Source organism: Erpetoichthys calabaricus, chromosome 5, assembly GCF_900747795.2.
Source record: "Erpetoichthys calabaricus chromosome 5, fErpCal1.3, whole genome shotgun sequence".
NCBI classification, from domain to species: domain Eukaryota; kingdom Metazoa; phylum Chordata; class Cladistia; order Polypteriformes; family Polypteridae; genus Erpetoichthys; species Erpetoichthys calabaricus.
Genome location: NC_041398.2, coordinates 29,649,302 through 29,674,592, shown reverse-complemented (window position 1 = coordinate 29,674,592; position 25,291 = coordinate 29,649,302). Strand labels below are relative to the sequence as shown.

The window sequence follows — 25,291 nt, the reverse complement described above, 5'->3', positions numbered from 1 at the left end:
TAGTAGAGCACAAGCTCTGTGGAATACATATTGTGCGAGATTTTATATCAGATCTGTAGAACACTTGCTAAGCGAGTGTGTGTTGTGGTAGATTGTTATTTTTTAAAATATTTAAATTTTTCTTGAGGTTCTGTAAATAAGCCTATAACTACTGATTGCATTATGTGTATAACTGTATGTAACAAATAAAATTTGATATGATTGAATGCCTCCATGACACTCCAAAGGAATAGAGCATGGAAGAAACTGTAGGCCTCTTTCAATGTGCGCTTTGTGAACTGGAGGGCAATTTCTTAGTTAAAGACACTTGCTCTTTATCTTTTAACTGAAGATTAATGGTTAAATGTATACTAAGCTATATTTCTTATATTCCATAATATATATATTTCCATGCATTGCTTGTCTTTTCTATGGTATTGATTTAAATATATTTAATTCAGTATCATATTATAATTCAGTCTAAATATAAACTTTTATTAAATGAAATATTTATGCTTTATCATGTCTGTAACAGTCTGTCTGATGCATGCAGAATTCATTTTGTAACATTACCCACCATACTCAGTCCATTAAACCTGCTCATGAGGTGCTCTAAGTTAGAGCACAACTTTGTTCCCCTTCTCCGACTCCTAGAAGAACACTCCAACTGCACTTAGTCTTAATCTTACTCCTCTGCTAGTCCACAGCTCTGAAGCCCACTGCCACAGCACTAAACCCAAATATTGGTCATGTTACTGTAAACCAAGACCAGATCATCTTAAACCCATAGGACAATACAACTAACCCTTTGAGTTTAAAAAGCTCGTCCCCGTTTTTGGGCCTTGGGAAGCCTGAAGCCTTCAATTTGAGTTTGGAGCTAAGTTGCATAGGGTGAGGCCTGTTCACCGCATCCAAACCTGTAAGGTGGGCAAGTCCGGTTTTTGATGGTTCATTGAGGCCTGCATCCATTTTTGAGCTTGTTGTGACAGGAATCACGTGACAATCAAAACAATGCAAGTATTGTGAATTGAAGTCTCAAACATGGCAAATGAGGGATGTGAGGTCTCCAAATCCACATACAGAGCAGACTAGGACCTTCACTATTCATCTCAGAAGAGGCTCAGCCCAAGACACTCAGTACCCCACTACTACCTGTAGATGCTGATCTTGTGGGGCCTGTTTGGGAAATTCTGGAACCCCTGGAGTCCTGGGTTCAAGCACAGTGGGCTCATAAGCTTAACTGACAGGCTGTTTGTGGTTACATATTAACTCCTCGAAAACTGCCTATTCATTTATTCTAATTCCTGCATTTTCTCATCAGAAAAGTAAACTCTGTCTGCTTGTAATCATTAGGGTGGAGGGCATATTTAGAGTAATAGATAAGACAGGAAAAACAAGCAGATGAGATGTTTTGTTTCTTTATGTATCTTTATGTATAATTGTCACATTTACTTTTTGTATCAGAAGGAGCTGAAAGACGTACGACAGCTTCCTTTGAGGTTAGCAAAACTGACAAATACAGAGTAGTGCAGGCCTGAGGTTTTCTCATGTGCAAGCTTGTTTTGTAAAACTATTTGTTTCCGATAAATACTTCTTGGTACGTCTGTTTGATCACTTGAGTATCCTGAGAATCAGCATTTATTAATGAATTCATATTGACCAGGGTGTGATGTTCTAAAGGTCAGAAATATTATTTTAAAAAGGCGTGTCTGTAAGCGAGCTGCACACACATATACAGTACACGAGCTTTGTAACTGTGGTCTGTCTGTGTGTGTGACAAATACAAATCCTTGCTTGTGACAGATAAAGAAATAAACATATTTGATTTTGGTAAACTCCTTCAGTTGGTGCCAGTGGAAGGATTTAAGACTGATTTTTAGTTCTGTTAAAATGAGAGTCATGTTCGCTGGTTTGAATGAAGACTCCAGTGTCTCCCAGTTTTATTTCCATTAACCTCCTTTATTCACAGACTCCATTTCGAATGGTCAGTGGATAGGAAAAGAAGGAGCAATGAGTTTGATGATATTACTTCTGGAAAAACACCGTGCTCAAAGGAAACAAAGTGCCTTATGTGATAATTTAGAAGCAACTTGTATCAGACGAGGCAGAGTTCATAACAACAACTTGAAAAAGTGTGTGACACTGAGGGCCATAACAAGAAGCAGCTCTTTATGAATAAGCACAGGTTTCTCTTTATTTTGGACCACCATCTCTACTGAATGATTAAAATCAAAACGCACATTATCCAACATTATTGAAGCTAGTCCCTGTGAAAAGCAATCTACTTAAAAAGCGGAAAGCAGGATACATCATTAGAGAGAAATTTCATTAAAACAACAAGAAAGCTTACTGTATAAAAAACCTTGATCATTTCTGACACACATTTGTTTATTCTGTTTCATCATTTTTTAAATGTATCATTTTAAAGCCCTCATTACAAGCCCATATATTGTAAATACTGTAAATGTGGAACTTATACTGGATAGTTGAAGTGCCATTGCTGGGATTCAGCCAGAATTTGGTGACGTTACACTCCTCTTAGATGAGCCTGCAGACAGAAGGAGATACAATCAGATACCTGAAGGTCAGTGTGCTCTATAAAGAACATTAGAGTTTTGTTCACATGAAATATTTAATTTTTATATATGGATATGTTAATTCCATTGCTGTGTTTATGTTGTTCAGAAAGTACGTTAGAATTGTTGTTCCACAGCAGGCATTTACAATACAATACAATACAGTTTATTTTTGTATAGCCCAAAATCACACAAGAAGTGCCGTAATGGGCTTTAACAGGCCCTGCCTCTTGATAGCCCCCCAGCCTTGACTCTCTAAGAAGACAGGGAAAAACTCCCAAAAAAAACCTAGTAGGGAAAAATGGAAGAAACCTTGGGAAAGGCAGTTCAAAGAGAGACCCCTTTCCAGGTAGGTTGGGCGTGCAGTGGGTGTCAAAAGAAGGGGGTCAATACAATACAATACAATACAATACAATACAATACAATACAATACAATACACAGAACAGAACAAATCCTCAGTACAGTATAAAAATAAAATTTTTAGAAGTACGGAGCAGAATTTAACAGTAGATGATATCACATAATAAGATTTGGATTTGTTTAGAGTCCGGGAGACCTCATTCATCAAGCTGCCTCCCCCATTTGGCCATTCCACAGCTGAAAGAGCGCTAATCCGATGAAAGGACCCCTCTTTCCCACGATTCCTGTGATCTTCCATCAGGGATGACTTTACCTTAGGCAGGCAAAACAACTTGACAGGTGGGCCGTGGCACCAAGTGCCACATTTACCTTCAACCTTCTTCTTCTTTAGTTCCCTTCCATAAGGCAGGTCTTTCAATATAATGTCAGAGGCAAACTGTAGAACTTATTGGTTGGAAGTGAATTACTGTCCTGGAAGAACAACGCTCATGTCTCTCCAGTAACAACAGACATCTGAATTTATCAGATCTCTAGCTTCATCTGGTATCAAACTGTTAATAGCTTTGCACAAAAGGAATTATATACAGGAAAGCTAGAATATATCTTTCTGAATATATATGAACTATACTGGCATTTCACAGACCAGTGGCTTAGCACTCTTTTAATTCTTAGTTTTTTTTTACTTTGCTAACTTAAGAATAGGGTAAAGTCGACTTTTACAGAGTAAAACAAAAAAAAACACTCACCTGTTTTAATTGCTGAATTGTGGGAATGCATTTCAAGCGAGGATTTTAACTTTGCCTTTGGCAGGTACCTTTGATTTGCCTCTGGCGATGGGACGGGCGCGCCTCCAGGTCAGGCCTGCTGAACGATGCTGTGAGTACCACGTCATAAAGGCCAGTGTCTTCCTAGGCTCTGCCATGGATGAAGAGAAAAGCATTTTAGTTCAGTTAATTTCGAGCATGCATGAGTTTAAAAGATGAAAAGTTTTGAACGCAGGTGTAAGAGGCACTTCCTGCCTTGAGGGGTTGTCTTTAGACTCGTTTGGTGTGGATACTGTGGCTGGTATAGCGATTTCTTTTAGTATATTAAACAGTGTCTTGTGCATTTATTTGTAAATCTTTTCTTGTATATAAGTAGATATCTCCTAGTTATTGTATTGGTTTTCTTGTATATACATTGTATTTTCTTATAAACATTTTTTGGGACCCTTTGGATTTTGTTGTGTGTAGTTTCTTCCTGATTGTTTTCTTTCTTTAGAAAGACTGCATTTTTGTGAATATAAATTTTTTGTCTTTATTTTTCATTTTGGGACTGCCAAATACAGGGGGAGATGTATGGTAAAGTGATGTCTGCGTCTGGTTGGCGTTTTTTAAATTAATAATCACCACACTTGAGTCTTTGTGTGGGGCGGTGTGGTAGCGTGGCAAGAGTGGTTCCTGTGCGCAATGCGGGAGCGGATGGCCCTGCACTTAGTGCACAGATGTACGATATTCCTCGACCCTAATTGATGCCAGGAGCTGCTGATTGCCGCAGCTGTGCCACATACCCATTTTTAAAGGGAAGCACGAGGGCAAGAGAAGAGGAACGAAAGCAGATCAGAGGCAAGGCGATAATGGGCTGGCCAGTGAGAGAGATGAAGGAGGCTGAAAGAAGCGAGAGTTCTGAAAAGAGAGACAGGAGAGCCAAAACCCATGCAGTTTAATGGAGGCAGGTGGTCGGGATTGGAGCCTCAGGGCCCAAAGAAGCCAGAGGCTGGAGAAGAGTTGTTCCTACTGCGCATTCACTGGGGAAGTAGGAGAGGCCCAACAGTAAAATCTCCTGCAAGGGCTGAGCGTGAGCGGCGGGAGTCGTGTGTGGCTCCGCGTGGCACCCTAGGGTGGCTTGAGGAATGGCAATAGGGACCTGAGTCAGGACTTAAAGGTTGACTGCACCTGTTGGTGGGCAGTTTTTACAGGTGTGTGTGTGTGCTTTTATTTTTAAAGACTGTGTATCTACGTGGGTTTTAACCTTAGTTTTTAATGGAATGTTTATTTATTACTCCACCAGCACCTTTTCATTGTAATGGATTATTTATTTATTAGACATATTTGGAAGCACTGCAAAATTTGTTTGGACATTTGTCTTTTAATAAAAAGCACTAGAGCAATGTATCTGCTGGTGCGTAAGGCAGGATCAAGTACGGGTCAAACGCGTGCCAAAAGAAAGTTTGTTTTAAACGATTTAGTGACAATTCAAAGCAAACAGTCCATACAAGAATAAAGAAAAAAGGGTGTTACACACTTAGAATAAAAGGCCAAAAAAAAACTGGACACTATGTCTCTTCTCTAAACTTAGCTTTTCTTCAGTACGCTCTAAACGTACGGCACTGCTCATTCAATAGAGCACATTAACTTTCATACTATTGAGCATGTTAAGGCTTAATTTAAAACTTTACTCACGGCAAGACAGGTCACTGACTGAGACTATTCTATAGTCAGAGGGGCAAGATGTAATTATAATATATCAACTCAATTCAAGAGCGCTTTTCACCATCCCCTTGCTATGTGTGTGTTTGTCCTCATCTGCCAGGCTCATCTCTTTGACGGTACTGACGGTGTCGGGTTCAAGAGGCTCCCAAAAGCCGAACTGGGAACTGGATCTGACCTGCACCGTCATACATCCATATTATGTAAGCTGGTTTGGCCTTGAGCATGGCCCTTTACCTGAAAAATTGCTCCAGGGGTGCTATAAAATGGCTGACCCAATGCTCTGACTCCCAAAAGGCAATTTGCCGTCGAGCTATAACAAAGTATATCAAATTAAAATGAAAAATCTAGTTTTGGGAGGCAGAGAACCTGACCCTATCTTAGGCACAATTCATTGGAAAGCTGGAACCAACCGATCATATGGCACATCGTAGGAAAACTGGAGAATTTGGAGAAAAAGACCCACACAGACATAAAGACAATGTGCAACATCCACATAGGCAGTGAAAATGGAGAAATGGAGAAGTGAAGCAGGATCACTAAGCACTAGCACACTGGGGCACCCTAATTTATATTTTACCTTTTACTAAAATCTTAGATGAACACAAAAAACTATCAAAAAAGACCATTGACGTCCATTTAATCAAGATTATGATCACCTCAATAAAAGTATGGATCATTGTTATAGCTAGAAAAAAGCAAAGCAGGTCAATGCAACAGACATGGTAGTTGGTTTCCTAAACAAATGCAAATTCAAATAAACGCACAACTTACCAGGCAGAGGCGCACATCTTTTGTACACAGTAATCTTCCTTGATTCAAGAGTAACGTCTTTGCCATTAACTTCTGTGACAATAAACTCTTCGTAGGGTGGGATAAGCACTTCAGATTCCTTTTTATAAAAAGAAAATTTCGAAATGTCTGCCCCATGGCATGTTTTGATACTGAAAAATGTTCCTTTGCCAAATCTTCTTGCTACTGTAATATTTGTAGATGTTGATGCAAATCTTCCAAAGCGGAAAGCGTCACTTACATTGGGCCGTATCTCTACTCTAATTCCTCTGTAAACCCTGATGCAGTTTCTTTCATTGAGGGTCTGGATGGCCTTGGTGAGCAGGAAATGGACGGACCTGTAGTACTTCTTTGTCACCGAATCCACACCAGATTGCACCGCTTTGTTCAGCTCAAGATAGATTCTACTTGTTGTGTACGCCGTAACAGCCAGGGCGGTATATTTGTCCAAACCAGATGGGATGCCTGAGTGCCAGTGATTGATCGATTCATTCCAGGCTAGTCTCAGGTATCTGTTGTTACTCAGCTCATAATTCAAGTAATGCCCTCTAACTTCCTTATCTCTTTCTCCTTGGCACCCACTATAATCATCATCATAGGAATTTTTATACATGTGTGGAGTCTAAAACAAGACAGGAAGTAGGGTTAAAAGGGTGATCGCTCATTGCAAGCTGTTGTGGATTTTTACAGTTAGGTTCAATAATGTATTGGTGGATTAATGGTTTAATTTTATTCTACAATACGCAGTTTACATTACTACACTATATGAGAATATGACTCTTTCCTGTTGAATTCATGACTAACACTGACATAATGTAAAATTTCATTTTGAAAGTCATTTAAATAAATTCAGATTTGAAGGAGGCCTTAGTTTTTCCTGGTAGCTCTAAGGACTGGGCAGGACACCGGGTCAGATTTATAAAGCTTGTGTATTCACATTTTGGGTTTTTGTGTATACTTTCCATGTAATAGTCAAAATATACTGTATAAAAGAAAATTTGACAGGAGAACTTATATTTGCAGCAATACATTTGCAACATCCATATGCAACATTTCATAGAAAATGGGAAATGAAGACATCCTTAATCAAGTAAGGAATTGCAGCCAAACCAGTGAAATAACAAACCACAAGAGTAATAATTCATATCACTGATGATGCGGCACGTATTTGCACTTAAGGATTTTTTTTCCTTAATTTATATTGTCTACCTGTTGTCACGTCTCAGGATAAGAAACCAGGGCCGTCACTTGTTATCAATACTTGCATGAAGCAGAAACACAGCTGTGAAAAAAATCATACCCTGAATCCTATTTATAGCCTAATGGTTTGACATAAAGTGGTTTGTTGTCTGCTGCTTGAAGATTATACTCATATATGAAGAGAATGATCTTTTAGGGACTGGCTGGATTGTGTTGCCCATGATGATGATGGACTTATGAGTTGATGTAGGCTCCCAAAAGCCATTCTCTTAGAACTGTAGTATGAACAAAGCTGGACCCAACATTAGAAAGACAGACGTTCTGAAATCGGGCAGCACCTGTTCATATGCAGGTTTTATCAACGACTGGCTTTCTGGAAACAGGCACCTACCAGAAGGAATTGGCTAATAAGTCAGGAATATCTCAGCCAAGCTCCAGCCCCATCATGTCCATTGTGCTGGAAGCCATAAACGACTGACGAGTCACTCCATTCGCTTTCTGTATGGTGTGGGTGCACAAGCCAACATTAAAATGTCATTTGCAGTAGTGTCTGGTTTTCGTAATCAGTGCAAATGACTGCACTCATATTACAACAACGGCATCTAGCAAGAATGAAGCTGCCTTTGTTAACTGCCAAGAAGTTACGTTTCTTAGCACACAAGTCATCTGTGATGCCAAGATGAAGCTGACAAACGTCATGGCCCAGTGACCTGAGTCAACCTGTGATTCATCTATTTGGAGGCGATGTAACATTGGCAGATGACTTGCTGATTGAGGGTGTTGTATGTGACGGCCGGATGTGTCAGGTGAGCGGCCCAAGCAGGCTGATTAGCGAGGTCCACATATGGTTGATTCAGGGTGGCAACCTGGTGGAGTTCGTGGTGCATTCATGTACACACATTTATAAGGTGATTGTAATTTATAAAGTGTAAATTACATACAAATATGTGCATTCCAGCTTTTATAAATCTGTTTTTGTGTTTCTTGACACTTTCATGGTTGAGTACATCCGAAGTTTTATAAATGAGACCCCGGGTCACTAAATTTGTGAGGCCGCATTGCTGCCCGCTACACCACAGTGCCACCTCAGCTAACACTTACATTCAGCATAATAACGAACCAAATTCCCTAAATTCTAATTCAAACTACACAGTATATGAGTATAGATTATGACCCGTGTAAACAGTCAATTAATTGTTATATTAACTTAAAAGGTAAATAGCATCACTTTAAAGATAATCTGCACAAACATCAAGCACATTAGCAGTATGCAGGGATGTTTGGGCAGTGCCATTTAGGTACATCCTCAGGAACATTTTCCATTGCTTGATGTATCTACTTTAATAAAGAGACGGGGAAAGTTTATCATCATTTAATGAATTTTCTGTGTTCAAACTAGTTCAATAGTTATGCAGATGTTCTTTTTATTTTAATAATCTATTTTTTTTGCTGCGGTGGGTTGGCACCCTGCCCGGGATTGGTTCTTGCCTTGTACCCTGTGTTGGCTGGGATTGGTTCCAGCAGACCCCCGTGACCATGTGTTCGGATTCAGCGGGTTGGAAAATGGATGGATGGATATTTTCTTTGTTTAACTGTAAATGCTCTTTTTCATTCTCCATTAACTTGATTAATTTTAGGGTAGATGCTGCAGCAGCTGATACAATCAAATTCAATATGCTTTTACTTTATATATTAAACAGTATTGTGCTGGCTCAGATCTGCTCTCTGATCATTGTTACAGATTCAGCTCATCATCATCTAAATGCCTCTTCTGGATTATTCTGTATTATAAGTAATGATGCTGACTATATCTGCTGCTCCAGTGTTTTAATTTGTGTGGTAGATGGCTAGCTCTTTGATTGAGATGTGTGGCAGCGTGAGAGTGTGACTGTATGCTGAGTGATATGTGCGATGTGTGCCTTTGTAAGAGACGACTTACCAAACTGGCTTCATCCACAAACATTACAAAAAGCAGCAGGAGGACAGTAGAGATGGCAGATGGAGACATTTGTAATTATATTTCTCCTATCTGTAAGAAAGAAAAAAAAAAGTCAAACGCTGAATTCTTGCAAGGATCTGTTCCTCTGGTTTTCACTCTTTCACATTCTATAATTCAATAATTTATATCATCATAATATTTACAATATCTGACGTGCCCACATTATATTCTATTTATAATGCAACTGTGGAGGAAAAATAATCAAAAATGAGATGTAAATTGTAACATAAGAAGTTGAGCTCAGACAAAGAGAAAACATCCGAGCTCTTTTCTTGACTTTCAGGAAGCTGTGCCTGTTATGGCATCACTGAGTTCAAGGCAAAAGCCAACCTTGTGTGGGGTGCCAGTCTATAGCAGGGCACAGTCACTCACACTTCACAGCTAGAATTACTCAGAGAGCCCAACAACTTGCGGCCCATCTGGATGCCGTTTTGATACATTCTTTGGACTGAATTAAGTGGGCTCTACGCTGGATGAAATTTTAAAAAACTGCTACATACCCATTACATTTTAGTTGTATTCCTGATAGACTATGTGAGCATAGAATTATTATATTCTTCAGGGGTCCTCAATCTGTACTAATCCCCACTATTCTCTGCTGTCTTTTCCAGTTCTTCTGTGGTGGCAATCTGCGCCATCTCCACCTGATCAAGGCACCATGCAGCCCCCTGAAATGATAGAATGAAGGCGGGTGTCTCAGCTGTCCATGAGACCAACTTCATGAAATTCCTATCATGTGAAGCCTGAAAACTATGAGGTTTGATTCAGGAACATTTATGTTAGGTAGAAGGTGCAGTGGGGGCCAGGTGGTCTTTTGGCGTTGGAACCCTTGCAGATTTTGTTTTTTTTTTCTCCAACCTACCTTTTTTGTTTTTTTCTGTCCTCCCAGCTGTCTGATTTTACCTTCTTGTTGTTACTCAATTCTTTAATGTTATTACTTAACCTAACTTGTTTTCCTTTACTTGTAAATTTCTCTTTGTCATCTTGTAAAGCACTTTGAGTTACATTGTTGTATGAAAATGTGCTATAGAAATACACGTTGTTATTGTTAAATGAATGAATGAATTCAATTCAATTCAATTCAATTTTATTTGTCATTTAGCAGAACAATCAAGATGTGCTGCAGAATGAAAATACGATGCACAAGACATTAATAAAAACACATAGTTAAAATCAGCCTACAATAAAATACTGAAATGCTTCATTTAAAAGACGAACGGCAGTAGGAAAAAAACTGTTTTTAAACCTGGTAGTTCTACATTTCAGGCTGCGGTACCTTCTGCTTGAGGGCATGAGGGAAAAGAGTTCAGAGGCAGGATAAGTAGGGTCTCTAGAAATCCGCACAGCTCTGGCCAGACAGCGTTGTTTTGCCAAATCTTGTACATTTGGCAACGGGGCTCCAATGATCCTCTCCGCAGCCCTCACCACTTTCCTCAGTGCTTTCCAGTCCGAAGCGCTGCAGCTCTCCTGCCACAGAGAGCTGCTGCTGGTTAGCACGCTCTCTATGGTCCCTCTGTAAAAAGTGGTGAGGACTGACTTACTGAGATGGGCCCTCTTTAGCCTCCGCAGAAAGATCAAGCGCTGGTGAGCTTTCTTGATGACGGAGGAGGTGTGCAGGGACCAGGTGAAGTTGTTCGTCACATTTACTCCCAGGAACTTAGTAGACTGCACAATTTCCACAGCAGTGTTCTTAATGTAGACCGGGATGTGTATCAGCTGTTTCTTCCTGAAGTCGATCACCAGTTCTTTTGTTTTTTTGACATTCAGTATCAGATTGTTTTTATCACACCATTCCACAAATGACTTCACCTCCTCTCTGAAATCCCCTTCCCCGTCACCTCGAATGAGATCCACCACTGTTGTGTCGTCCGCATACTTAATAATTTGGTTTGTGCTGAACTTGGCACAACAATCGTGGGTCATGAGCGTGAAGAGGAGGGGACTTAGAACACACTCCTGTGGAGAACCTGTGCTCAAGGAGATGGTATCCGATTTATTCTTTCCTACCCGTACGTACTGTGGCCTATCCATTAGAAAGTCCAATATCCAGTTTTGCAGAGGTATGCCTAGTCCCAATGGGCCCAGTTTGCTGAACAAATTCTGAGGGATGATGGTATTAAAAGCCGAACTAAAATCAACAAACAACATGCGGACCATAGCGTCTCTATTCTCCAGATGTTCCAATGAAAAATGGAGTGCAACAGATATGGCATCCTCTGTGGCACAGTTGGAGCGGTAGGCGAATTGGAGTGGGTCAAAAGAGGAGGGTAGGACAGAAGTAATGTGGTCCTTGATCAGCCTCTCGAAACATTTCATCACTATTGATGTTAAGGCTACAGGGGGATAGTCATTCATGGTTGTGACTATGGGTTTTTTTGGAACTGGGATGATTTCTGAGGTTTTAAAGCAAGATGGCACAACAGCTTGACACAGAGAGATGTTAAATATATCCGTAAGGACATGTGTCAGCTGCTCCGCACATCCTTTGAGTACACAACCTGGTATCTGGTCTGGTCCTTGGATTAATTCTCCTCAAAGTCTGTAGAACATCATCCGGTTCCAGACACAGTGCCTTCTCATCAGGATGAGGGATGGCCTTCACTGGTGATGTATCATTCAATGCTTCAAACCGTCCAAAGTGCTTATTTAGGTCATTCAGGAAGTTGAAGCTATCATCACAGGGGTAAGAAACTGTTTTGTAATCTGTCACAGATTTAATCCCCTGCCACAATCTTCTGCTGTTCCTGTGATCTTGAAAATGACTCTCTATTTTCTTTCCATGAGCCCTTTTAGCTCTTCTAATAGCTTTATTTAGGTTGGCTCTTGCTGTTCTAAGGGCAGCTATATCTCCAGAATGAGTGATATCCTAACACATAAAGCATATTTTGGAGAAGTGGAACATAGTAACATTCAAAGAGTAATCAGGACAACATCTTCTAACAGCTCTCAGGCTCTTTGAGGTAGCAACACAAATCACTGTGCCAGTCTGTCTGTTCATTGACAACACCTAGAAATGCAAGGAGTCATGTCAAAGACACTCCTCCTCCTTCTCCATACTATGTATGTTCCTTCATTCTCAAATATAAAACACAGTTTCCTAGAGTCATATAAAAAAGACAGAAGAGCTGTAAGCTAAAATAAAGAAACTTTCTGAGCAAGGAGAGGAGGTGTGTTGTGGTGTGAAATTTTGCATATAAGTTGATAAATATTTTGTATGTCTTTATTGGTAACTTGTAATACTAATGTCTATCATTGATAAGAACAGCAATGATCAGATGGTTAAGAACCCCCCCCCCCCCATTTAAGAACCAGTCCTTTGTAATTTTATGACAGGGTAGAGGAAGTGCCTCAAACAAGTTTGGCAAATGCTTCTCTGCTGGAGTCTCTCAGTCAACCCCCACAGGAAAGCCACACTACCTAGCTGGCAAACTTCAGCTCAACAAATGGTTTTCGGGGGTGGCAGGTGTGAAGGTATTCTCTGCCCCATTGGTCTGAAGTATGGCTGTTTGGAATTGGCTTGTATCAAAAGTCTTTAAGTACCACAACACCCTTTTGGCTCTACAGGTTGGACAGAAAACGTATAAATTTGCTTGCTTTACTCAGCTTGCTCTCTTTTACCAAATGATGAAGGAGCATTTCACAAACCATGACCTCAAAAAGGACAACACAATGCCTCGGCACCCATATTGAGACAGGCATGCGGCCTGTTCTGAAGAAAGCTGATCACAAATGAGGATTTCACTAGAGACATTTTAAGTAACTAACAAGTCTGTGTGCCACCTGAAACTACACATCACCATTTATCAGGTTGTATGGTTGCCAATATTAACTTGTAATTTGCTTATTGTTATTATTTTATTAATATTATTAATAATACATTATTTGAAGTGTAACGTAACTCCTGCTTGTCTTTTACTACACTTAGTTACCTGAGGTTATAGATGTAGAAGGGAAGGTGTGGAGAAGATATATGGTATAGTACATTATAAACAGTGAGAGTCTGGGAGATTTGAGGCATCTGACAAAGGCTACATATTAATAATACAAAAAGGGAAAGTAGAGTAATATATACTCTAATATATTACTCTGTATAGTAATATATTGCTCTACCAAGACAAAACAAGGAGTTCTTAGCTGGGCAATCCCATTATTGGTTTTTTTAGACATTCAGTACATTGAATTGTTGTTAAAGTCCCAAATGATGCAAAGAAATTTTTATTTACTAATCCGATTAACACATAAAATACATTTTCTCAATAAAACCAACAAAACATTTTAAATAATACACACTATCTCCTGCAAAGACCTTTCACTTCTTATTATGATGCTTTTCAAAGACTTGTCATAATGGCCAGAAACCCAGAGAGCAAACACTCCATGGAAGGACTAAGGCACAGTGATATGTCACAGCAAAATTCAGACTCTACTGGGGATGAGATACATCACCTTGTAAAAGGTAATTATTAACAGAATGACAAATACATTTAAATCACCTTCAAGACAGCCATGATAAAAGGCTGGGGTTAAAAGTTAAAGGAGTCAAGTAATGCGGCATAAAAGATATAAAGTGCAGTTTTCAAGTTTCCTGTTTTAATTAGCATGAAAGTCAGACTGTCTATTTAAAATATATATCAAAAGACTTTTTGCTGAAAACCATTACCAAAAAAGTCAAAATAAATTGTATCTGAATGTTGTTTTTTGTAGTATTTAACTACGCCTTTATGTTATATGTGTTCACATCGAATCTAATATTCAATTTTGGCTGACGTTCTTAAAGTATTTTGTGTTAAAGATATGTAATAAGAGATAAAATCAGGAAGGGGGCAAATATGTTTTTCACAAAACAATGCAGATGCATGAATTGAATGTGTGATTGTATGAATGTATTTATTCACTGATATAATTCCCCATAAACCTGGCATAAACAGATAATGTAAATGAACTCTTGAAGACAGCTGATGCATAAAGCCCTTACTAAAATGAAATATATTACAATACACCCTAAAATGATGTGAGTATATCTTTCAGTATATTGTAACCTATATGTAGTTCAAATATATATTTTTAAACTATATTTGAAATATATTTTCCTTCATACACATTTGCAAACATATTACGTATAAGACATGCATTACGCTGTGCACTCAGACCCAGGGCCGATCATTCATGAGGTGACTTTTTAACAACTGTAAAAAGCTAAACCCCGTCTTCCCAAAGATTTGCGTTTGTTTAAATTCCCTGAAACTCACTAAAAGTAATGCAAGTGGCTAAATATGTCAGCATGTGTGGGCGACAGTTTACAGCTTTATTAAATACTTCAACTCAGTCAATAATAAGTTTATAATTTGTGTTTTCACAGTGTGATCTGGCCTACGATAGATCTCAGTATCAGGATCGCCCAGGAGTTATCTTTGGGATGATATTATCAATGCATGTTTAAAATATACCACACTATATAAAAATAAGAAGTATCTTGAAATATAAACACACAAATATATTGTACAGTATAACTTGAATTAACAGTACATTTAAAAACATTTTGTAATAGCTTCTAAAATGTATTTTATAATATATTATTCTTAGATTTTAATAAATTTTAAGAAATATATTTTATAGTTTGGAAAAAATATTGCAATACACAAAAATGACAATAGTTTACAAATTTTACAACACATTTCAGTATACTACAAGATATCACAATATATTTTATAAAATATTTTGCATATTTTACATTTATTTGCACATGTTACTTTTTGTAAGGGTGAACAGAAAGTCACATTAATATTTAGTATTTACACTCTGTTAGATAGATAGTACCATATAAATTGTTTAATAGTAACTTTGAAAATATTTTTAAAAATAATGTTAAGTTTGTTTTCATTATGATAGCTGTGAGAAAGTTTTTCTTGATTTCCCCTCATTACTGTTAACATCAACTGCTAAGGCTTGAATCTGGTGGTCTGCATGTCTGCTCAGTCACATTATAAACATTACTTTACAGAGTCAATATTAGTAAATACATACTAAATAAATGCATAAAATGAATAATCACCTCTGCTTAATTTTATTAAAAGTTCAAACACAACAATATATAAAGCCGATGCGGGTATTCTTTTTTGGAAAAAAGCCATTACTCTACCTACATTCACACAACATAAATGGTCAGACTCAAAAGACAATTTAAACACACAAAATACAGCATACTTACAGATGACAGAAAAAAAAAGATGTTAAGAATGTTTTGCAGGAATTTCAACAAATGACTGATCTTAAAGATGTCTTGAAGTTTTGAAATGTAGCACTTTGGAAGGCAGAAGTGTATTTTAATATAACTTAGCACTTAAACAAACCACCAACACCTCAGCCTACCACCAACCAGCTATTAAATGTCTTGTATGGTTTCAGTTTTGCAGTCTAGATGTTCTAAGACAGCTTGCCCCTAATCAAGTTATGGATACAGAAGATAGAAAGAAGCAAAAATGACATTTTATGATATTTACAATAAATCAAGAATTAGAAAAAGAAAGTAACTCAAAGGTCAAAGTTACATTTAGATTTTGCTTTAAAGTTGGGATCAGCAAATCTCCACTTCTGTTACTGTATGAAAGGAAGTCCAATGTAAATTTATGAATTCTTACCTTCTTTTTGCTACACTTTCTAGAGTTCTTTCAAAAAAAGGAACCATCTTATCTCCACCTAAAAGTGTCTATAGCTTTAACATCAATAGATAGATAGATAGATAGATAGATAGATAGATAGATAGATAGATAGATAGATAGATTGCAACATGGTGAAATTTTGCTTTTTACAGAAGCTCCTTGAATAAAAACTTAGATAAACAGGCAATTACACAAATCAATAAGTACTCATATTTTGTTCTGAACACACACTGGAATGGCTATAAAGCAAGAAAATTCAAATGAAAGAAAACATCTGACTTTGCTGTCCCAGCCCCATTGAGGTATTATGCAGACTATTTACTTTCAATTTAAAGAACCCAACCATAGTGTTTCTTCATCCACTTCTGCTATATAATGTGTTGGCCTTCAGTGTTGGTGTGTCAGAGAGAGGATGTGCAGCATTGTTCATAATGACACTCAGTTCTGTTTTAATTATCTCCTTTGCTATGACCTCCAGAGGGTCCAGAGTGAGCGATATAACTGAGGCTGCCCTTTTATTTAGCCTGTTGATTCGGTGGGCCTCTCTTAAAGTGATGTTACCAGCCCAGCACACCATAGCGTAGCAAATCGCACTGGCCATCACAGAGTTATTGAAGATATGAAGAATGACGCTTCCTACAGTAAAGGAACATGGTCTCCTTAAAAAGGTGCCTGCTCTGCCCTTCCTGAGTGTTCTGATATCAGTCCAATCTGTCATTAATGTGGACCCTCAAGTAATTGTAGGAGTAGACCACCTCTACCTCCACTCCTTGAATAGTGACTGGACACAGAGGCCCTTTGGTGCAGTGAAGGTCAATAAGCAGTTTCTTGGTTTTGCAGTTGTTAAGATGCAGACAATTCTCTTTGCACCAAGAAACAAACTTTTCCATCCCATAAGTGCAGAAACATCTGAAAATTTCTGTGAGTGACATGACCTGGTGTTATTAGTCTGATGTGTACAGAGTAAAGAGAAAATAAGACAGGCCTGTTCCTGGTGGTGGTCCAGTGTTGCTCACATTCATATCAGAGATACAGTCCTTGAGTCTCATAAACTGCAGTCTGCCTGACAGATAGTCCATTATCCAGGACACAATAGCCTCATCTACCTGCATATCTCCGAGTTTACCCCTTAACAGGGATGGCTGGATGGTATTGAAGGCAATGGAGAAATCAACAAACATAACCATCACAGCATTGTGTCACCTTTGTCCTGGAGAGAATAAGCCTTGTGGGACAGAGAAATAACTGCATCCTCCGGTCCAGTCATTGTCCATTAAGCAAACTGTAGTGGGTCTAGGTGGTCAAAGGGCTTTATGATGTGAGAAGTACAGTAAGTGCCACGGGTCTGTAGTCATTAGGTGAAGAGGCACCTGCCTTCTTTAGAACAGGAACAATGCAGGATATTTTCCACAGCAGTGGCACTTTCTGAAGCCTTAGGGACAAACTGAACAGGTGACAGAGGACACCACAAAGTTGGTCAGCACATGCCTTAAGAACTTGAGGACTGACTTCAGTCAGATTTAGATTTTTAAATAAGTATAAAGTAAATAAGCATATGACTATCACTTGCACTATGCGTATAATTGTATGTGACAAATAAAATTTGATATGATTTGATGCTGTAATTCAGTCCAAGTCTAAATGTAAAACACTGTTTATTTAAATATTTATACTTTTCATGTCCGTAACAGTCTGTCTGATGCATGCAGAATTCATTTTGTAACATTACCCACCATACTCAGTCCATTAAACCTGCTCATGAGGTGCTCTAAGTTAGAGCACAACTTTGTTCCCCTTCTCCGACTCCTAGAAGAACACTCCAACTGCACTTAGTCTTAATCTTACTCCTCTGCTAGTCCACACCTCTGAAGCCCACTGCCACAGCACTAAACCCAAATATTGGTCATGTTACTGTAAACCAAGACCAAATCATCTTAAACCCATAAGACACTACAACTAACCCTTTGAGTTTAAAAAGCTCATCCCTGTTTTTGGGCCTTGGGAAGCCTGAAGCCTTCAATTTGAGTTTGGAGCTAAGCTGCATAGGGTGAGGCCTGTTCACCGCATCCAAACCTGTAAGGTGGGAAGGTCCAGTTTTTGATGGTTCATTGAGGCCTGCATCCATTTTTGAGCTTGTTGTGACAGGAATCACGTGACAATCAAAACAATGCAAGTATTGTGAATTGAAGTCTCAAACATGGCAAATGAGGGGTTTGAGGTCTCCAAACCCACACACAGAGCAGACTAGGACCTTCACTATTCATCTCAGAAGAGGCTCAGCCCAAGACACTCAGTACCCCACTACTACTTGTAGATGCTGACCTTGTGGGGCCTGTTTGGGAAATTCTGGAACCCCTGGAGTCCTGGGTTCAAGCACAGTGGGCTCATAAGCTTAACTGACAGGCTGTTTGTGGTTACATATTAACTCCTCGAAAACTGCCTATTCATTTATTCAAATTCCTTCATTTTCTTATCAGAAAAGTAAACTCTGTCTGCTTGTAATCATTAGGGTGGAGGGCATATTTAGAGTAATAGATAAGACAGGAAAAACAAAAAGATGAGATGTTTTGTTTCTTTATGTATCTTTACGTATAATTGTCACATTTACTTTTTGTATCAGAAGGAGCTGAAAGACGTACGACAGCTTCCTTTGAGGTTAGCAAAACTGACAAATACAGAGTAGTGCAGGCCTGAGGTTTTCTCACGTGCAAGCTTGTTTTGTAAAACTGTTTGTTCCGATAAATACTTCTTGGTACGTCTGTTTGATTACTTGAGTATTCTGAGAATCAGCATTTATTAATGAATTCATATTGACCAGGGTGTGATGTTCTAAAGGTCAGAAATATTATTTTAAAAAGGCTTGTCTGTAAGCGAGCTGCACACACATATACAGTACACGAGCCTTGTAACTGTGGTCTGTCTGTGTGTGTGACAAATACAAATCCTTGCTTGTGATAGATAAAGAAATAAACATATTTGATTTTGGTAAACTCCTTCAGTTGGTGCCAGTGGAAGGATTTAAGACTGATTTTTAGTTCTGTTAAAACGAGTGCCATGTTCGCTGGTTTGAATGAAGACTCCAGTGTCTCCCAGTTTTATTTCCATTAACCTCCTTTATTCACAGACTCCATTTCGAATGGTCAGTGGATAGGAAAAGAAGGAGCAATGAATTTGATGATATTACTTCTGGAAAAACACCGTGCTCAAAGGAAACAAAGTGCCTTATGTGGTAATTTAGAAGCAACTTGTATCAGACGAGGCAGAGTTCATAACAACAACTTGAAAAAGTGTGTGACACTGAGGGCCATAACAAGAAGCAGCTCTTTATGAATAAGCACAGGTTTCTCTTTATTTTGGACCACCATCTCTACTGAATGATTAAAATCAAAACGCACATTATCCAACATTATTGAAGCTAGTCCCTGTGAAAAGCAATCTACTTAAAAAGCTGAAAGCAGAATACATCATTAGAGAGAAATTTCATTAAAACAACAAGAAAGCTTACTGTATAATAAAGCTTGATCATTTCTGACACACATTTGTTTATTCTGTTTCATCATTTCTTAAATGAATCAATTTAAAGCCCTCATTACAAGCCCATATATTGTAAATACTGTAAATGTGGAACTTATACTGGATAGTTGAAGTGCCATTGCTGGGATTTAGCCAGAATTTGGTGACGTTACACTCCTCTTAGATGAGCCTGCAGACAGAAGGAGATACAATGAGATACCTGAAGGTCAGTGTGCTCTATAAAGAACATCAGAGTTTTGTTCACATGAATTATTTAATTTTTATTTAAGGATATGTTAATTCCATTGCTGTGTTTATGTTGTTCAGAAAGAACGTTAGAGTTGTTGTTCCACAGCAGGCATTTACCTTCAGCATTCTTCTTCTTTAGTTATCTTCCATAAGGCAGGTCTTTCAATATAATGTCAGAGGCAAACTGTAGAACTTATTGGTTGGAAGTGAATTAGTGTCTTGGAAGAACAACGTTCATGTCTCTCCAGTAACAACAGACACCTGAATTTATCAGATCTCTAGCTTCATCTGGCATTAAACTGTTAATTGCTTTGTACAAAAGGAATTATATACAGCAAAGCTGGAATATATCTTTCTGAATATACTGTATATGAACTATACTGGCATTTCACAGACCAGTAGCTTAGCACTCCTTTAATTCTTAGTTAATGTTTTTTTATTTTGTTTTATTTTGTTTTTCTCCCTTTGCTAACACTGATAACAAGGCTCCTCAGACTTCAGAGGGGTTCATTGTCAATTGTAATACAAACTGCTCACTACACATCCTTCATTCCTAAGGTAATTGGCCTACCAGGCATTAAGAATAGGGTAAAGTTGACTTTTATGGAGTAAAATGTAAAAAACACTTACCCGTTTTAATTGCTGAACTGCAGGAGTGCATTTCCGTGAGGATTTAAACTTTGCCTTTGGCCCTGCCATGAATAAAGAGAAAAGTGTTTTAATTTAGTTAATTTCGAGCATGAATCTGTTAGTCTGACAAAGGGATCCCCAACAGAAAGTCCTGAGGTAAGGTTACAAAAAAAAGTAACTTATTTTCGTGGAACAGATCAGCAGTTGACGCTCTGAAGGGAGCGCGCCAGGCGGGAGTGCACTCTAGCTGGCGCCCACACGAGGCCGCTATCCTCTTTAATACCTGCCTTGCAGAGCTTGAGTGTAGCACCTGTGCAGATTTATGGCAAACTGTTTTAATATGTCATTCCTTAAATTTGATATCTTCTTTCAAAATATTGATATCATGAGTTTTACATTTGATTTCAAACTTAAGGATTTGATATCGGGTGTAAAAAATGTGATATCAGGCTATAAACTTTTGAGATCACGTTTTTAAAATTTGTTATCACACTTTTGAAATTTGATATGATAGCTTAAATGCTAATATATATGCATTTTAAACTCTCACATCATATTTTGTCATTTTGATATCACATTTATGAAATTTGATATCAGGCTTATAAAATTTGATATCAAGCTTTTGAAACTGTAATATTTACCTTTTAAACTTTGATATCACTCCTTGGATATCAGTTTGATAAATTTGATATCAAGTTTGTAAAAATGGATATCAGCATTGTAATGTTTCATATTAAGCTTTTAAATTTGATATCAAGCTTTTGAAACTTGATCTCATGCTTTTAAAATTTGATATTGAGTTTTTGAAATTTGATTTCAAGGTTTTAAAATTTGATATCACATTTTTTAAATTTAATGTATGTACGTATGTATGTATGCATTCTAAACTCTCACATCATATTTTGTCATTTTGATGTCACATTTATAAAAATTTGATATCAAGCTTATAAAATTTGATCGCACACATGTAAAATTTGATATCACACTTTTGAAATTTGATATTGAGCTTTTGGAGTTAGCCTTAATATCAGATTTTAAAAGCATGATATCAAATTTCAGAGCACGATATCAAATTAAAAAAAATTAATATCAAATTTCATAACCTCAATATCAAATTTCAAAAGTGTGATATCAAATTTTATAAGCCAGGTTTTAAATTTCATAAAAATGAAAATGGTCTAAATGTTAAAATTACCTATCATATTATATTAGCATTTACTCTCTCTTTTTTGAAATTAAGTTTCAAAAATAAAATATCAAATTTCAAAATCTTGATTTCAAATTTCAAAAGCGCGGTATCAAACTTTAAACACTTGTTATGAAATTTCAAAAGCTCAATATCAAATTTTAAAAACTGGATATCAAAACTAAATTTGTGAGGCCGCATTGCTGCCTGCTACGCCACAGTGCCACCTCAGCTAACACTTACATTCAGCATAATAATGAACCAAATTCCCTAAATTCTAGTGAAAACTACACAGTATATATAAGTATAGATTATAACCCGTATTTAAAGCCAGTTAATTGTTATATTGACTTAAAAGGTAAATAGCATCACTTTAAAGATAATCTGCGCACACATCAAGCACATTAGCAGTATGCAGGGATGTTTGGGCAGTGCCATTTGGGTACATCCTCAGGAACATTTTCCATTGCTTGGTGTATCTACTTTAGTAAAGAGACGGGGAAAGTTTATCATCATTTAATGAATTTTCTGTGTTCAAACTAGTTGAATAGTTATGCAGATGTTCTTTTTTATTTTAATACTCTTTTTTTCTGTTTAACTTTAAATGCTCTTTTTCATTCTCTATTAGCTTGTTTCATTTTGGGGTAGATGCTGCAGCAGCTGATACAATCAAATTCAAAATGCTTATACCTTATATATTAAATAGTATTGTGGGGCAGCACGGTGGCGCAGTGGGTAGCACTGTTGCCTCGCAGTTAGGAGACCTGTGTTTGCTTCCCAGGTCCTCTCTGTGTGGACTTTGCATGTTCTCCCCATGTCTGCGTGGGTTTCCTCTGGGTGCTCCAGTTTCCTCCCACAGTCCAAAGACAAGAAGGTTAGGTGCATTGGAAATTCTCAATTGTGCTTGGTGTGTGTGTGTGTGTGTGTGTGTGTGTGTGTGTGTGTGTGTGTGTGCATTCCCTGCGGTGGGCTGGCGCCCTGCCCGGGGTTTGTTCCCCTGTGTTGGCTGGGATTGGCTCCAGCTGACCCCCGTGACCCTGTAGTTAGAATGTAACAGGTTGGATAATGGATGGATGAATAGTGATGTGCCTGCAGTTTTAACAGCACTTACAGAATTTCAAAAGATCTCTGGTCTCAGAATTAATCTGAATAAAAGTATACTCTTCCTAGTGAATTCACAAGCATATAATATCAGATTGGACACCCTACCTTTTACCATAGCAGATCAGTTTAAATACCTAGGGGTAAATATCACAAGTAAACATAAAGCTCTTTATCAACAAAATTTCTCCATTTGTATGGAAAAAATTAAGCAAGACTTGCAAAGATGGCCAACCCTCCATCTCACACTAGCTGGAAGAATTAACTTTGTTAAGATGAATATCCTCCCTAAGCTTCTGTGTTTATTTCAAAACATTCCAATATACATCAATAAATCATTTTTTAAGCAATTAGACTCAACCATAACCTCATTTATTTGGAACTCAAAACACCCACGTGTCCAAAGAGCAACCCTACAAAGACCTCAGGCAGAAGGTGGCATGGCTCTAACTAATTTTCAGTTTTATTACTGGGCAGCAAACATACAAGCTATAAAAACCTGGACACAAATAAATGAACATACGCAGGCTTGGTCCGCAATAGAAGTAAAATCCTGTAGTACTTCTTTATACTCCTTGCTCTGCGCTCCAATAAATGCAAATCATCGCAAATATACTAATAACCCAATTGTGCTTTACTCACTCAGAATATGAAACCAATGTAGAAAGCAATTTAAGATGGAAAATCTTTCATCTGTGGCACCTCTGCAGGAGAACCACCTTTTTCAAGTCTCGCAAACATATCCAGTTTTAATATCTGGAAAAGATTTTTCTGATTAAATTGCTCAGAGATCTAAATATAGACAACATATTTACATCTTTTGAACAATTACAATCCAAATTTAACCTCCCAGCTACACATTTCTTTCACTATCTTCAAATTAGAAACTTTGTTAAACAGAAACTGCCCGATTTTCCTCATCTCGTATCCTCCACCATGCTGGAAAAAATACTGCTCAATTTCGAGGACTTAGACACCATTTATGCAATATATGAAATTTTATTAGAATCCCTTCATTTCAAAAATCCAAGAGGACATTGGGAAAAAGATCTCTTAATCAATATATCAGAAAAGCAGTGGAAGGTAGCAATGGAGAGAATTCACTCGAGCTCCATATGCGCAAAGCATAGAATTATTCAACTCAAAATTATATATCGAGCTCATCTGTCTCGCTTAAAACTGTCCAAAATGTTTCCAGGGCAAGATCCAACCTGTGAATGCTGCAACCAAGCTCCTGCCTCACTGGGTCACATGTTCTGGGCCTGCACCAAATTAACATCATTTCGGACCAAAATTTTTAAGTGCCTTTCTGACAGCCTTGGTGTCCCAATCCCTCCTAACCCATGAACAGCTGTGTTCGGTGTACTTCCAGATGGACTTGAAGTGGAGAAGGACAAGCAAACGGTGATTGCATTCACTACACTTTTGGCACGCAGACTTATTTTGTTAAATTGGAAGAATCCTAACTCTCCTCTGATAAGTCAGTGGGAAACCGATGTTTTATATTATTTGAAATTGGAAAAAATCAAATTCTCAGTTAGAGGATCTGTACAGAACTTTTTCAAAACCTGGCATGATCTAATCAATAATATTTTAGAATAAGAAGAAATAATTATTTCCGCATCTCTTTTCCTTCTCCAATTATCTTTATTGCCCTATCAAACTCAAAAATTTAGATATGCTTACAAGCTTTAAGTATTACTCCTTTGGCTATGCTCTCCTTCTCAGGGGTGGGGTTTGATTTGTTTCTAATCCTATTTTTTGTAAAAAATTGATCTATTTGTACGGAATGATTATAATAAAATTAATAATTAAAAAAAAAAAAGTAATGTGCTGGCTCAGATCTGCTGTCTGATCACTTGTTACGGTTACAGCTCATCGTCATCTAAATGCCTCTTGTGGATTATTCTACAGTATATTTTAATTAACGATGCTGACTATATCTGCTGCTCCAGTGTTTTTATTTGTGTGGTAGATGGCTAGTTCTTTGATTGAGATGTGTGGCAGTGTGAGAGTGTGACTGTATGTTGAGTGATATGTGCGATGTGTGCTTCTGTAAGAGACAACTTACCAAACTGGCTTCATCCACAAACATTAGAAAAAGAAGCAGGAGGACAGCAGAGATGGCAGATGAAGACATTTGTAATTTTATTTCTCCTTTCTGTAAAAAAGAAAAAATATTTCAAACACTGAATTCTTTGTACTCAATGTAACTAATAATGGGTTGCTCTTATGGATAAGACTAAATAAGTGGATGAGCCGTTACCCTGAACTCAACAAACCATTGCAGATGGACTTGTTTCAGATTCACTAATCTGAAATGAAGTAAAGCAAATTAAGTTTAATGTCAATCAATTTAAAGTTGTACACCTACAAAGGGAACATTTTACCTACAATTACAAAATCAAGGGTCAGGAGCCACAAAGCGCACTCCAAGAGAAAGATTTAGAAGTTCAATAGAACTTCTCAGTGTCCATAATCAGAAAATGTCCAGAAAACTCCTTGTAGAGTTTTGGTTTACAAACAGTAGCATGGTGCTGTGTGAAGTACAAGTCCTCCAAGATTTGGTTTAAGCAGT

General features: G+C 37.8%; 1 protein-coding gene across 3 annotated transcripts; it reads right to left on the bottom strand.

Annotated features, from left to right (window-relative positions):
- Positions 1-1,656: 1,656 nt before the first annotated feature.
- Positions 1,657-24,823, bottom strand: LOC114651590 (T-cell ecto-ADP-ribosyltransferase 1-like). Of its 3 annotated transcripts, XM_028801417.2 has the most exons (5): positions 15,584-15,817; positions 9,316-9,405; positions 6,159-6,798; positions 3,663-3,831; positions 1,658-2,527 (listed from the first exon to the last, which is right to left on the bottom strand). In XM_028801417.2, the coding sequence occupies exons 2-4, from the start codon at positions 9,382-9,384 to the stop codon at positions 3,695-3,697; spliced, it is 846 nt and encodes a 281-aa protein (XP_028657250.1). In that variant the 5' UTR covers positions 9,385-9,405; positions 15,584-15,817; the 3' UTR covers positions 1,658-2,527; positions 3,663-3,694. The 3 variants fall into 3 exon arrangements, with proteins under 3 accessions (XP_028657252.2, XP_028657250.1, XP_051783567.1); XM_028801419.2 differs by lacking the exons at positions 9,316-9,405; positions 15,584-15,817 and adding an exon at positions 24,785-24,823 and having other exon boundaries at positions 1,657-2,527; XM_051927607.1 differs by lacking the exon at positions 15,584-15,817 and having other exon boundaries at positions 9,316-9,448.
- Positions 24,824-25,291: the final 468 nt, after the last annotated feature.

What these genes read in the sequence shown, in the direction of transcription:
- LOC114651590 (XM_028801417.2), bottom strand. Translation starts at nt 9,384, where the DNA reads ATGTCTCCATCTGCCATCTCTACTGTCCTCCTGCTGCTTTTTGTAATG. An exon ending in TTGTGGATGAAGCCAGTTTG is followed by an intron (nt 6,799 to 9,315) that starts GTAAGTCGTCTC and finishes GTCTTGTTTTAG; the next exon opens with ACTCCACACATGTATAAAAA. An exon ending in AAGATGTGCGCCTCTGCCTG is followed by an intron (nt 3,832 to 6,158) that starts GTAAGTTGTGCG and finishes CATCCATGGCAG; the next exon opens with AGCCTAGGAAGACACTGGCC.